This window comes from Daldinia loculata, assembly GCF_022478755.1.
Source record: "Daldinia loculata strain CBS 113971 unplaced genomic scaffold F4817scaffold_43, whole genome shotgun sequence".
NCBI classification, from domain to species: domain Eukaryota; kingdom Fungi; phylum Ascomycota; class Sordariomycetes; order Xylariales; family Hypoxylaceae; genus Daldinia; species Daldinia loculata.
This window is the reverse complement of record NW_026054897.1, coordinates 242,701-255,347: the sequence shown is the minus strand read 5'-3', so window position 1 is coordinate 255,347 and position 12,647 is coordinate 242,701. Positions and strand designations below refer to the sequence as shown.

The following is a 12,647-nucleotide window of genomic DNA, read 5'->3' as shown; positions in this document are numbered from 1 at the left end:
AAACCCCCCGGCGCCAACCCCAATTTTTTTCCCAACTCCTACCACACACCTCTCTTTTTTTTTTCCCCCCCCCCCCCCCCCCCCCCCCAAAAACTTCCCTCTAAACACGAGCCCAGCCGACACTTCTTGCTAAACAGACAACAGACCATCCCAATGTTGAAAAAGAAAAAGTCCATACAATCCAAAATCTCGTTTCGTATCCGCCGTAAATCCGTAGCCCCGGGATATCAACATGCAAGTGTATATAATGTACATCCGTGGTAAAAAAGGGGGAGAGATAATAAACAATAACAACTAGAAAATAGACAAGAAAATCAAAATGAGAAAAATTGGTGCTAAAAATATATATGTTAGAAGTGAAAATGCGCGCCCAAAAAAAAAAAAAAAAAAAAAAAAGGTCGTAAACCTCTATGATCCCATATATTCCGTTTCCATCATATTCAAAAAGTTGAAAAGCTTGCCTCCTTTTGTTCATAGAATATACGAGAGTAAAACATCCGCATTAAAACATGATCCATTCCACTTCGACCCCAGGACCGCCGATGCACTTAGTCCAGTTGAAGCAGCCGCGCCTCATGCCCAGCTTGCTCCCGGGGGTCATGGGGGGTTCGTAGTATTCGCCAGCCCAGAGGCGCTCGAGGACCTCGATGGCGGCGAGGTTGTTCATGTAGCCGCTGCGAGACATGATCTCGCGGCACTTGTTGCGCACGATGTTCTGCTGCAGCTCGTTGACGCACTCGCTGCCGGCCACGAACAGCGGCCACAGCAGGAACTTCTCGGCGCTGCTGCCGGACTCGAGCGAGGTCGCGTAGTACACCACCTGGCTGACTAGGTTGCGGAAGTTGTTGTTGGTGGAGGGGAGGTTGGGGGAAGCTAGGCGCTCGGTGTAGAGGAGAGCCGCGTAGCGGAAAGCCTCGGAGAGAGAGTGCAGGTCGCGTACTTGGGCCTGAGTCGCCGAGTTGGGGAGGGATGCGGCGACTCGCTGGGTGTCGAATTCCCAGCTCTGGAGAGCTATACGAGCCTCTTTCCATTCGCGCCAGAAAATTGAGCGGTGCTCGTCGAATTGCGGTGAGGGGCAGAGCCCCGTGGACAGGATCTCTTCGTCGTCAAGCTGCGAAACGAAGCCATTGCCGTCGTAGCGATGATGATTTATGCTGAAGAAATCTCCAATTGGTGGGCTGGTTTGCTTGAATTGCTGTCCCATGGGGGAGCCTAGGGGAGGCGAAGTCGTTGGTGTTCCAACGTGAGCGTTGGGTGTTGATAGAACGCTCTGGACGTGATGATGATGTTGCGATAGGAGGTTCAAGCGACCGAGTTTGCTAATGGTCTTGAATAGCTCCCTGTCGCAGCCAACCAAGTTCTCGGCTCCCGGGGGTAGTAAGTTGGCATCCGAGGGGAGACCGTAGAAGGAATGGTTGAGTTGGGCCTCGCGGTCGTTGATGCTGGCGGAAATCGAGTCGAAGTAGGTGAAAATAGCCTCCATCCACGAGGACTCGCTAGACCCTTGGTAAGGGGCTGAACCTCGCATGCTGAGTATCTTCTTGACGCCGGCAAACTGCGTGTGGAACTTTGCGACTCCGGATTCGACCATGCGGTAGTGGCAGAGAAGTAGTATAGTAGCCAAGACGGAGTCGTGGCATGATTTCATGGGGTCGTTCAACTGTTCGTTTAAGAGATGAACAGCTAGGTTTCGATGTTGGTGCTCTTCGTTCAAGGAGTGGTGGTCCGACTGGGCTTCGGAAAGTCGCTCAGATCCGGTGCTGTCTGCTCTGGCACGTTGACCAAGACTTAGCCTTCTCTTCATCCTCAGGTTACAGGCGGCCAGAGCACAGATGGCATGTTGTAGGCTGCGGCTACCCGCTGCCAGTCGCAGGATGTGGTCTCGGAATGGATTGTTCGGGCCATCTACGAGAACCATGGAGGGGCACATTATGTTTTCGTAGTAGTCCATAAAGAAGGGCATCTTAGCAATGAGATCAGGGCTAATCTGTATCGGCTGGCTCTCATATGGAAAGGCTAAGTTGGCCGAGGCGGAGGGCGTCACATCATCATCTCTTGAAATCGCAGTTGCCCAGTGAGACCCGTCCGTGGAATGCGGGCTGGTACCGTAGGGCTCCATCTCAGGTACGCCTGCGAGGAGTTGTCAGTGAGCCGAGGCGTGGGATTTCGGAACGCGTGATCCTTACTCAGAGTGTCGCTATCCGCGACCAATCTATGGGCCATCTGGGGCCCATAGGAGTCCGGGTGAGAGCCGATGCTCGAACCGGGTTCCGACGGACCGTAGACTAAGCCAGGACACGAAGTTGGGGCTCGTTGGTCGATCATAATCGCAGAGGCGGGACTTTGAGGCATAGGCGAATTTTGGGCCGTGTAGTTCTCGTAGATGATGCTAGGGCTGTGAACGAAAGGCATTTCCTCTCTAGCATAAGAATGTCCCATAGCGTACTCGACGTCGTTTAGAGAGTCCACGGACGATGATAGCGAGTCGCCCATTATAGGGTAATGGCTCATTGAGGAACCAAGCTTCTGGAATCTGCGCTGGTCGTGAGAGCTCATGTTTCCGGCGTATGCTGGAAGGCCTCCCCAAGGCCCTTGGGAGGTTGATGGAGCTTCCCCGTGAGAAAATCTTGGGTATTCTTGATAAGATCCGTACGGTGTGGTAGGGACGGCGGCAGTATGATTTCCATCGTCTCGGTGAACCTTGCGTAGCCCCTCTTCCGTGCCGCTCCATCGGGGAGTGGTCGCTGCGGAGCTTGCTGCTCGTGACCGGCTCGTTGCCTTCTTCCCAACAGGCGCAACAGGCGGTGCCTTTGCTATGGGCAGCGAAAGTCCTCGCAGTTTGCCTCGACTCGCCACACCCACTCCCCAGGTCAGTTGAGTCTTGTAGCCGGAGCATTCATTCCCAAACTCGAGACATTGCGAGCAGTAGGGTCGCCTCCTATCGCACTTGGTATTTCTCTTGATGCAGGTGAAGCAATCATCCGCAGCTCCTCCGGCAGGGGCCCGTCTCCTCCGCTTGCGGGCAGCCTGGGCGTCCTTTGACGAATTGGACGATGGGGGAAGTGAGACTGTCATGTTAGAATATGCACTATATCGAAAGAGTGATGCAATATGGTTCTAGCAAGGACACATAAGGAAACCCGGGGCGGTGGTGGTCTCGACTCTGGTCTCAACGCGGTATAGAATCTCTTGACTATCAAGGAGGAGGAAGTTGACTGGCGTGGATAAATAGAGGTTAATATGGAAAAGATGTGATCGTCTGGGCAAGAGGTTATTGATATTGCATGAGAAGAAGTAGACGGGGTGGAGCGAATGGGACGACTGATATAAGTCGAGATGCGGTCTCTATATGAACGAGCGCATATACAAAGTACCACTTACAGAGCAGGGTATCTCATCGCGTTGTGCTCCCCACCTGCTCTAGGGAGGTACTGGGTAGGTACAAAGAGATGCAAGACCCTCATCTCTCCATGGTCAGCACCCTTGTCAAAAGGAGGCGATTAATGTGCATGTAGCAGTCGCAGAACGGCCAAACCGCAGAAGAGAAGCATGGGTGGGCCCGGCTTGGGGAGTTTGGGGGGCACAGGCAGTAGACAGACAACGTTGGAAGAGAGATGACGGGGAATCTGAACTTGACCCTCTGCTACATAGGTTAAGATGGGTGCGAGATCGAGGGGAGCGAATGAGGACTTAGACAGCCTAGGTGGGTCTTCCCACTTTCAAGATCAGCGGGATATACCTTCATTGTACCAGCCAGGTTGAGGGAGAACGGCGACAGGGGTAGGGGGGGGTGCAAAAGTGACCCCTGTAAGACCCCCCAGTACACTACACTACACTACATACATGCAGAGACGGGGGTGAAGGAGCATCATTCGCAGGTAAGGTACTTTGTAGCTGGTGCCATTCTTTAGACTACTGTAGGAACAAGGGTAAACTATGAGCGGCGAGTCCTAACGACATCAGGCCTAGCAAGAGTTATGGTGAGTCCGGGGGGGGCAGGGAAGGGAGAAAGATGAGCTGCACTAGCACTACTTTCAGGTCGTGTCTCTCTCTATTTTGCTTGTGATTAAAGCCTTTTTTCGAGGTTCTTCCAAGTATGTGCACCTAGATTTTCAATAGTTACCTACGTAGTAAAGCCGAATGTCAGCTCGGCTAGTGAAGGGTTTCGTCTACTCGTATGCAAAGGGAGGACCGGACGAAGTGGGCAAGAGGATGACGGAGAATGGCTGAACTTTGCAGATACCGTAGTTATTGATTGTGCCACCGATGAATCGAACAGGAACTAGGGGGGGAGGGAGATAGACCTCGGTAGGCCTATAGTTGGTCTGTAGTAGGCTTGTGGGATGTGGGCTACGAGATACATACTGGCTGGCTGGCTGTCTTGTTGGTACAGGTAAGGCAATGGATGAGTGGGATACGATGGGAAACAGACATGACAGACGGAAATGCGCGAGGAGCTGTGAGACGCCATCATTCGATTTTCGACTCTTGGCTTTGCGCTTTGTGGGTAAATTAGCCCTCGTTTCTCTAAAGAAAAAGGAATCTTGCATCCTAAACTCTTTTTTCTGTAAGCTTAAGTTATTATTAGTTTTTTAGTTAGATAGAAGGGGGCCTTGCGCCGCTTCCCGCTATATTGGGGCATTACAGATGATACCACTTACAGTGGACTTGGAAGAGAATTCCATTCAGTAAATTCCAACGTAATGGCCCATCGTAACTCGTCTCAGTGGGGGATACGTTACAGGGCTTACACGGACATGCCCTGACATGCCTTGACATGCCTTGACATGCCCCCCCGACGTGGTGACCGTGATGGCGTGCAGTTTTGTGCTAACATTAGAAAGCCCAGGTTGTTACCTACCTAGGTACGGAAGGATTTTCGATCGGACGTGCCTTGTTACCGTCCCATCTCTTCCCCAAGAACGCTGTGATCAGGGAACCCACATTTACCTACATCGCATTAACATCGACTACTAATTGCACGCGGAATGATGTTCTTTTGCTTGCCGGGGCTTTAATTACGTAGTGGGCATAACCCGTGCAACTTACAACTATGGATCATTATATCGATTTATTGTGTACATAAAAGTTGGCCATCCCTGAAGACAAAAGTTGCTACCGAGGATTTCGGGGCGGGGAGTTTCAGGTGAGAGAGGCAAAGCCACTGCAAAATACATGTGCTATAGTTAACCATTCTAGTGCAGCTATTCTAATACAGCCGTTCTAGTACAGCCATTCTAGTACAGGGCTCAAATGTCTATTAGCGGAAGACCCGCCGCAAGCCCCTCCGCTTCCTCTGCTTCGCTCGCAACATGTCTAAATCCGGCCGGCCCATACTATGTAAGACGGCGCTTCCAAATTATTCTCGATAATATCTAATATTATACTTTGAGATGTTTTCGGGCTAGTAGATAGTTGTCTCGACTCTTCGCAAATGCTTCTACATAGTGCGTGGGCCATGGCCAACAAGCTTTACAAGTCTTGGCATGCTCATGGGTTGCTTACTGTATGTAACCCATGGAAACAGGTCAGGTAATGTGACAACTCCAAATTCTCAGTAATTCGAGCTACCTATGCGACCTCCAGTCTCAGATGACGATGTTTAGATGTTTAGAAGTTTATTACCAAGCCATTTCCTTACCTAACGTTCAACTACATATGTAGGTTTTCTAAAGATCTACCGGGGTCCCCCTCGATCGCATATTTAATGTGCCTTAGGCAGGTCTACATGTAGGCACCCAAGTAAGCTTTTAGGTTAATCTGGGTCCTAGTATGGCTACCTACCTATGTAAATCACCGCGGGTTGATTACCTATGTATTGTTATGTTACACGTGTAACGTCGAGTCGCTTCTTCTTGCTCTGTAACTCGCTCTGCCCCTTTTCGAAGGGGTAACATACAGCAGTTCGATCTTCAGGTTGCGGTTATTAGAGAGGCGGGTTTCAAAGCGGGAAACTCGTGCCGGACTAGAGACCACACAAGACGGTTATATGGGTTGCTTTATAGTTGGGCAGAATTAAATTTGAGTAATAAACGAGCGAACGAACCAAAACTTCCTATTACTATAACAAGTGACCCCCTCGCTTGGGACCACTACTTTCTCAAGTTCATGTATTTGATAATGCTAGGATGTGGGTTCCTGAACGAATCCGAACCCTTTTTTTTGTAAGACACACCCAAGACGGTGGAAGATGTCATTTGGTAAAGACTGTCTAGCAATTATCCTTAGCTTCTCGCCTGACCTCTCAAGTGGCAGAGTTGATTGCGTGTGAACATGACTTTACTATAAACCTGTGTCCTGTTAATTTAAAAGACAGTCCTGGAGAGATTCATATTGGTCGTCGGGGGAAGATGGCCTTTATTAAAGTCAGACTAAGGACAAGGCTGCAGCGCTACTGCACATGATAGGTAGTAGACCACCTCGAGGACCATCATGTGTAAGCTATAACGATAATCCGAGGTGTGTAGTTCATTTTCGTGTAATCCCAGACAGGTGGCCGAAAATTAATCAAAAATACAGCTATGTGCGACATACGGGGTGTGGTCTAGGATGACGAGAGACAGGGCAAGCCTTGAAGCGCTAGACTCGCGATCGTACTATTATTCAGGTATAGTCTAATGGGTCTGTAATTCTCGTACTACGCATAGGTAACTATAACAGAACCTTGTCATGTTGATAATGTTCGCCATAGCGGACAATCATCACGAGATATTATAATTATCCTTTGCCCAGGAACATTGCCCAGCATGACTTGCTCCAACCATGTATCTACCACACATTCTATCTCGATGCATCTCAATGCGGCCACGACTTCGCGAAAGCGAGGGAATATGTCAAGAAGATCGAGCAGCTAGACTACCGATCTAATGTCGTCACGTAATAGGAAACCTAAAGCCAAGAGATGATACCTGCAAGACTTAATGCCCTCTTCTGAAGCTATTCATCGTCATGTCCTGCCAGTCGGTACACGAGTGCGACGGTAACAATATAGGCGGGAATTGATGATCTATGTGGTTAGGTGGTTTCCTTAGAGATGGAGAATATTAGCCTTCTTTATGTATGCGACTGCGGGTTGCGCTCGGGTTGGTTAGCCTCGACTTTAAACTATTGGTCGTGTTGTATAAGTCGGCGGAGACGTTGTAGTTTAACACGACGCCGAGACTTGGGTATGGATCTTTTCTACGACGGCTTCTCTCTCTCTTGTTTCTATCAAGCTTCTATCGTTATCTCGAAACCCCCGTCATTTTGTTCTTTGCAGCTCCCTCTTTCGGCATGCACCGATTGACTTTGTTGAGGTGACTTTCGTGTCTACACTACTAGCTGGACATACGCGTACAGACGTCATTAGATCGATGCCAATTTCTTGTGGGAGAGGTTTGCTTTACTGTAAGGTATATGCAGCATTCGATCATATCCATAAGCATATCGACATCGCCATCGTAGCGCTGCCGTCTTGTGAACCGTTCGAGGGATCGGAAGGGATCGGGCCTAAATGCCGTTTGGCAGATTTTAAGGTTGCCAAAGATTTGCGAGCTTAGGGTAGTGAAGAGACAAGGGGGTGGAGGATCTTCAAGATCCTCGGTATAAATGCCTACCTTAAAACCTATACGGACTTAGCTTGTTTGTTGCCAGACCTATCGTGGGGATCAAACAAGGAACTATTCTTCAAACTACCAAAAACTAATATCCTTTGCGACCCGAATAATGCAATCTCATTCATCACGAGCTTACTGTGGACATGTTTGCGCCAGGTCTACCAATTCCCTGGTATCTGTGTACACTACATACATAACGACTAAGAGGCCACAACCTATCTGCCCCACGGATGATGCTGGTACTAGTGTCACTCTTGGCATAAGAAATCAATGGCTCTCTTCTTATCAGTCGTACGGAAGAAGCATCGAACTCTTCAGTACCCTTAAAAAGGACGGGCACTTGACTACCTCCTAACCTCTACGGAGGGGCTTGGCATATATGCAGCCACCTAAAATCCATATTGGTTTAAATCTTGATTCAAGCTCAAGTATTACCTGAAAGTTAAGGGTAATGGAAAAGAAGACCAACACTATACTATATTCAACTAGCATTCTAGCCTTACCCTTCATACATATCATATATGTACGGTACGTATATTGTGGGTTATGTACTTGTCTGCCAGGGCACTTACATATAAATCCATGCAGAAGCATAGCGGCGCCTGTGATGGATTTGACGATTTACTACCTAATCGAAGGTCGGATGTTACGGGTCAGGATATCACCCACGCGGATTTTAACCAACGTTCCAACTGCTAATGCTCCATCGAGAAGCTTCGTCAAAACTTTCTCTCGAATCCATAAGTCCTCATCTCGGTACTGCATAACACTACCCTACGACAAAGGCGATGGTAATGCCAAGATAGACCGTTGCACAATTGGCACCAAAGTCTGCCGACGTACGTTGACAATTCATAAAGATCAGTCTTGGCTGCTTCTGTGCTTCGTGGCCTGCTTTGCTTGTATGTATGCTGTATGTATGTACGCAGGGCGCCTCGATGCAGGTCGAGCAACACCTCCAAACATCCCCAAGCAACCCCAAGCAACCCCAATAGCTCTAGGTGTCTTGTGTAAACCTACCTTGTAAGCATTGCAACCAGCAGAGTAGACTGCAGTGTGACTTCAACATACTACAATCCAATCATTCCTCTAGAGTTCTGGAAGCCTTCCAATTCGAGCTTTCTTGGCCGCTAAGTCTACCATTCAGCCCGCGTTCGATATTCTCTCTCTTTCTCTATATTCCTATTGCTCGCGAAGCATTCACGAATCCCGAGTTTTACAAAAAAGTTGTTTTTATTATTATTCCCCCCTGGTACCTCGAATATTCAAGTGACATCATCCCCGGTCCCTTCAAACAGAGTTTATTACTTTCTGGTTCCGGCTTTCGTATCTACGCCTATCGTATATCGGCAGAGTTGCGGGAGATTCTGGAGATGCTCGCAGGGTCCCGTGGTCCCTTACGATCCCTACGACCCTTACGACCAACCCACTTACCACATGTCAACTGAGCATCGAATAACATACCTTTCTCATACGTGCGACCGCGGCAGTTCCACGCCCAAGCACTCATTTGCCCATGATCTTTCATATAATAAGTGGTTATGTACTTAGATGACATAGTGTTATGGTAAGAGCGCGGCGGGAACTATGACAGACGCAGTAGGTGTTGTCCGTTAATTGGATGCACCTAACTGATTTCGACTTCGGTCTGTAGGGTAACCAATTTCTCTTATCTTACGATCTGTTTTTCATTGGCCCTCGCTGGGGGACAATGTGTAATTGTTCAGGACGTATGTACATGCAAATGATGGAGACAGGAGCGGAGAGCTAAGGGCAACTAAAGCCTAAAGGCAGCTAAAGGTACCGGGTAGCTAAGAACTAAAACCACCTTAAGCGTTCAAGCATTTTTAGAGCTTAGTTAGACGCTAGATGAGCCGAAGAAGCCTGCATCGAAGACCACTAAACGCTATTCGGCCTAGCAGTACACACTAGCAGTAACCTTAAGCAGTCCAATGTATCTAAAGTTAAAGTAAGGTTAGGTACCTTTGTTAGCAGGTGCAACTGTGGCACATATCGTTCCATATTATTTCTACATATGTGCAAAGCTAAAAAGACCCTACCGACTAAACTTCCTCTCTCTATTACCTACCCGTTAAATTTTATCGTTCCCTTGCCAAAATAACCGTATACTTTCTATGCTCATCATATATACCTACTTACCTAGGTACATAGGTATATATAGGACGACTACCAGTTCAGCATCAGCCAGCTACCGCCTTAAATCTATCGGCTACGCGGCTGCGACGGTAAAGACTCGCCCAGTCAGAACTTAGAACCTATCCCTTGATCCCCTGTATAAACATACATAAACATACATTAGGTACATATGTATCTAACCTATAAACAGCCATTCACAGGGTTATCCTGTATTGACTTTACTCCTTTAGTCACCGACTGCTACAGTACTACTGAACAGCAGTGAACAGCAGAGCTACCCTGGCTCCCCCCACAATTGGCTTAACTGAATTCTGTCAGCGGGCTAACGTATGATTGGTGGGCTTCATACCTGTACATACAGATAAACCCCCGTCCTGTCCAACATGCTTCGGTTCGTTCAATCGCCGAGAATGTCACGGGCCACGGCGCAGGTTGAGTACCTAAGGTAGGCTGACCCAATCACCACCGACTCAAGGCTTAACATAAGCATGAATGAAATCGGCGTAATTTTATAAGACTCTCCGTCGAGCGTCAAGCGTCAAAGTCCGCCGTGATAACCAAGAATCGCTGGGCAGCAGTAAACCATCTCTTGAGAAACGATCGTCAAAGCCCTGTCTTCATCAAACGCGGGAAATTGAAAATCACTCAGATCGTTTCACGAACGCTAGATCTACCTCCTTTATCGATATACACACGTTTCCAAGAGGCCGGGTCAGGATCACTAGCTTGAACACCGGGCTAACCCCGTCGACCGTTAAACTTCGATCTACAGATGGTCGCCCATTCACGTTGAATGCATGGCTCATAAATCCATATCCGACCTTAGTCGAAGCTTATTACCATTGAAGGAAAACGGAGATTGGCTGATAACTAACAAGCAAGATCATATCATTTTACTCTATTACATCGTATTTCCTGGATATTCGTCCTAAAAACCGATGAGCTTTGCCCATCGGTACCCCGGACTGCATTCGGGAATATCAAGGGGCACCGAGTAACCGCCGCTCATCTTGAGCCGCTGCCTGTCTGACACGGCTGCATTGCACTTATTACGCTAGGGCGTATATCTCGGACCATCTTATGACCTCTCCTGATCTTGCGAGCATGGTTACTAGTCAAGATTACTTGATTTTAGACAACCCCCATCCTCTTGATGTTTCGTGTTTGCAGACATCTGTTAAGTTCACGGAAACAATAACTGCCTAAGGTATCTATGCTAAATTCATGCTGTGGTACAACCATCCGCCAGTTTATTCCATCTTTAACAGACACAAAATTGTACAAGCCTGGATAGTTTGAACTCGCAAGACGGTCTATGTCGGTATGAATTCCTCCTAGGACCCCTCGAATCAACTAGTCATCCTTCCATCTCCAAGTCCATATTTTGATTGGTGCTTCATTAATCAAAGTTATCACGCAACGTTGCATTACGTCCGGGCACCACTTAACCCTGCCTTTTTGCAGCTATGTAGCGAATGTGGAGGTGCCACTCACATGTGCCAACCACATACATACAACTACATGTTCGCACGCATAAAATTAAGATGTGGCTAGTATGCTAGCAAGATCTTTTCTTGCACGGGGCTCGCTTCAAATTCGCTTGGCAAACTCATAACTTCAGATGAGGAGGATTGAATTCCATGCGGTATCCCGACGAAGTTGAGGCTGATATGGTACTGTCTCATAATGATGGAAGTCTCAAGAATCCACGCCTTAACTCATCTTAGCATATTAATTGAGCCCCAGATGCGGCTCATATTCCGTTTATCTCCGTGTCATGACTCTATTCATAGAACATCGTGGACCCCGGTGTCGATTATTGTTTAATCACGGACCATTATGCGCGCTGTGATAGACAAAGATCCACTGGTGTTACAATCCAAGAACAGCTTGTACATAGATGACCCCTACAATATTCTCACGTGTAAGTACCTGTCCACCTTTATCATTTATTATTTCAAGTTTACTCATCCTTTTCTATGTATAATGGTGTATGAACCATTTAGTTAACAAGGAATCGATCGATGCCGGGATTAGTAGGCTGTCTCACCTGATAAATCCGACTGGCTCACGGTCAACACTCTGCCATACAATGTGTGGTGTCAATTCGATCAAGTGGACCAATTATTAATGCTATTTCCCTGCTCCTGCGGCCGCGGCGGCCTTGCCCTTCCTTTCTGCAGATGGCTAGTTCTCTCCCAATTCTCTTCTCTCAGCGGCTCAGGTGTCAGAATCGGCTGCGCGCAAGTCACGGCTGGCAAATAAGCACCTTGTCGCGTGCCGTTCCCCTGTCAAATGAGATTAAACAACCCGGACATTTTGCAGTAACTAAGCAAGATGGTCTGAGACAATGCCGATCTGCAAGTACTCGAACGAGCCAGCCAGTGTCAGGCCGACCTGAGGCAAACGCGGGGGTAGCGCTGTCAAAAGCTGCAAGTGATGATCCCGAACCCAGACGACCAGGGAGGATACTGTAGAAACACAGTTTACGGCAGATGGGGTAAATTGTCTAGCCCCCAGTCGTATTTATTTTTATCGCCTTGAAGATACTACCTATCACCTATCGGCCTCATTACATCGCGAGAACCGCATGTGCCGTTGCGGGTTAGCACACTTCCGTCGGGTCTTGTAACAAGACCCCTTTACTGTCGCTACTCGTTAACTAAGGTATGTATGTATGTATGTATGTATGTATGTATGTACTATTATTCCTTCGAAGCTCTAGAGGATTACTGATATCGTGAGCGGCGTACGATTCATGACTTGCTTGGTGTTGCTTTAACACAATTCGTCTCGGAAGACGAACGTGGCTAAACTTAACCTCACTTGTTGAACAATACAAACGCCTTTGTCATACATCACAATACGTGGTGGCCGACGAGATGGATTTTCCTT

General features: G+C 48.1%; 1 protein-coding gene across 1 annotated transcript; it reads right to left on the bottom strand.

Annotated features, from left to right (window-relative positions):
- Nucleotides 1-502: 502 nt before the first annotated feature.
- Nucleotides 503-3,075, bottom strand: F4817DRAFT_360319 (fungal-specific transcription factor domain-containing protein; the record flags this gene model as incomplete). Its single annotated transcript, XM_049306265.1, has 2 exons — nucleotides 503-2,130; nucleotides 2,187-3,075. 2 exons carry the CDS (start codon nucleotides 3,073-3,075, stop codon nucleotides 503-505), a joined length of 2,517 nt encoding a protein of 838 aa, XP_049156824.1.
- Nucleotides 3,076-12,647: the final 9,572 nt, after the last annotated feature.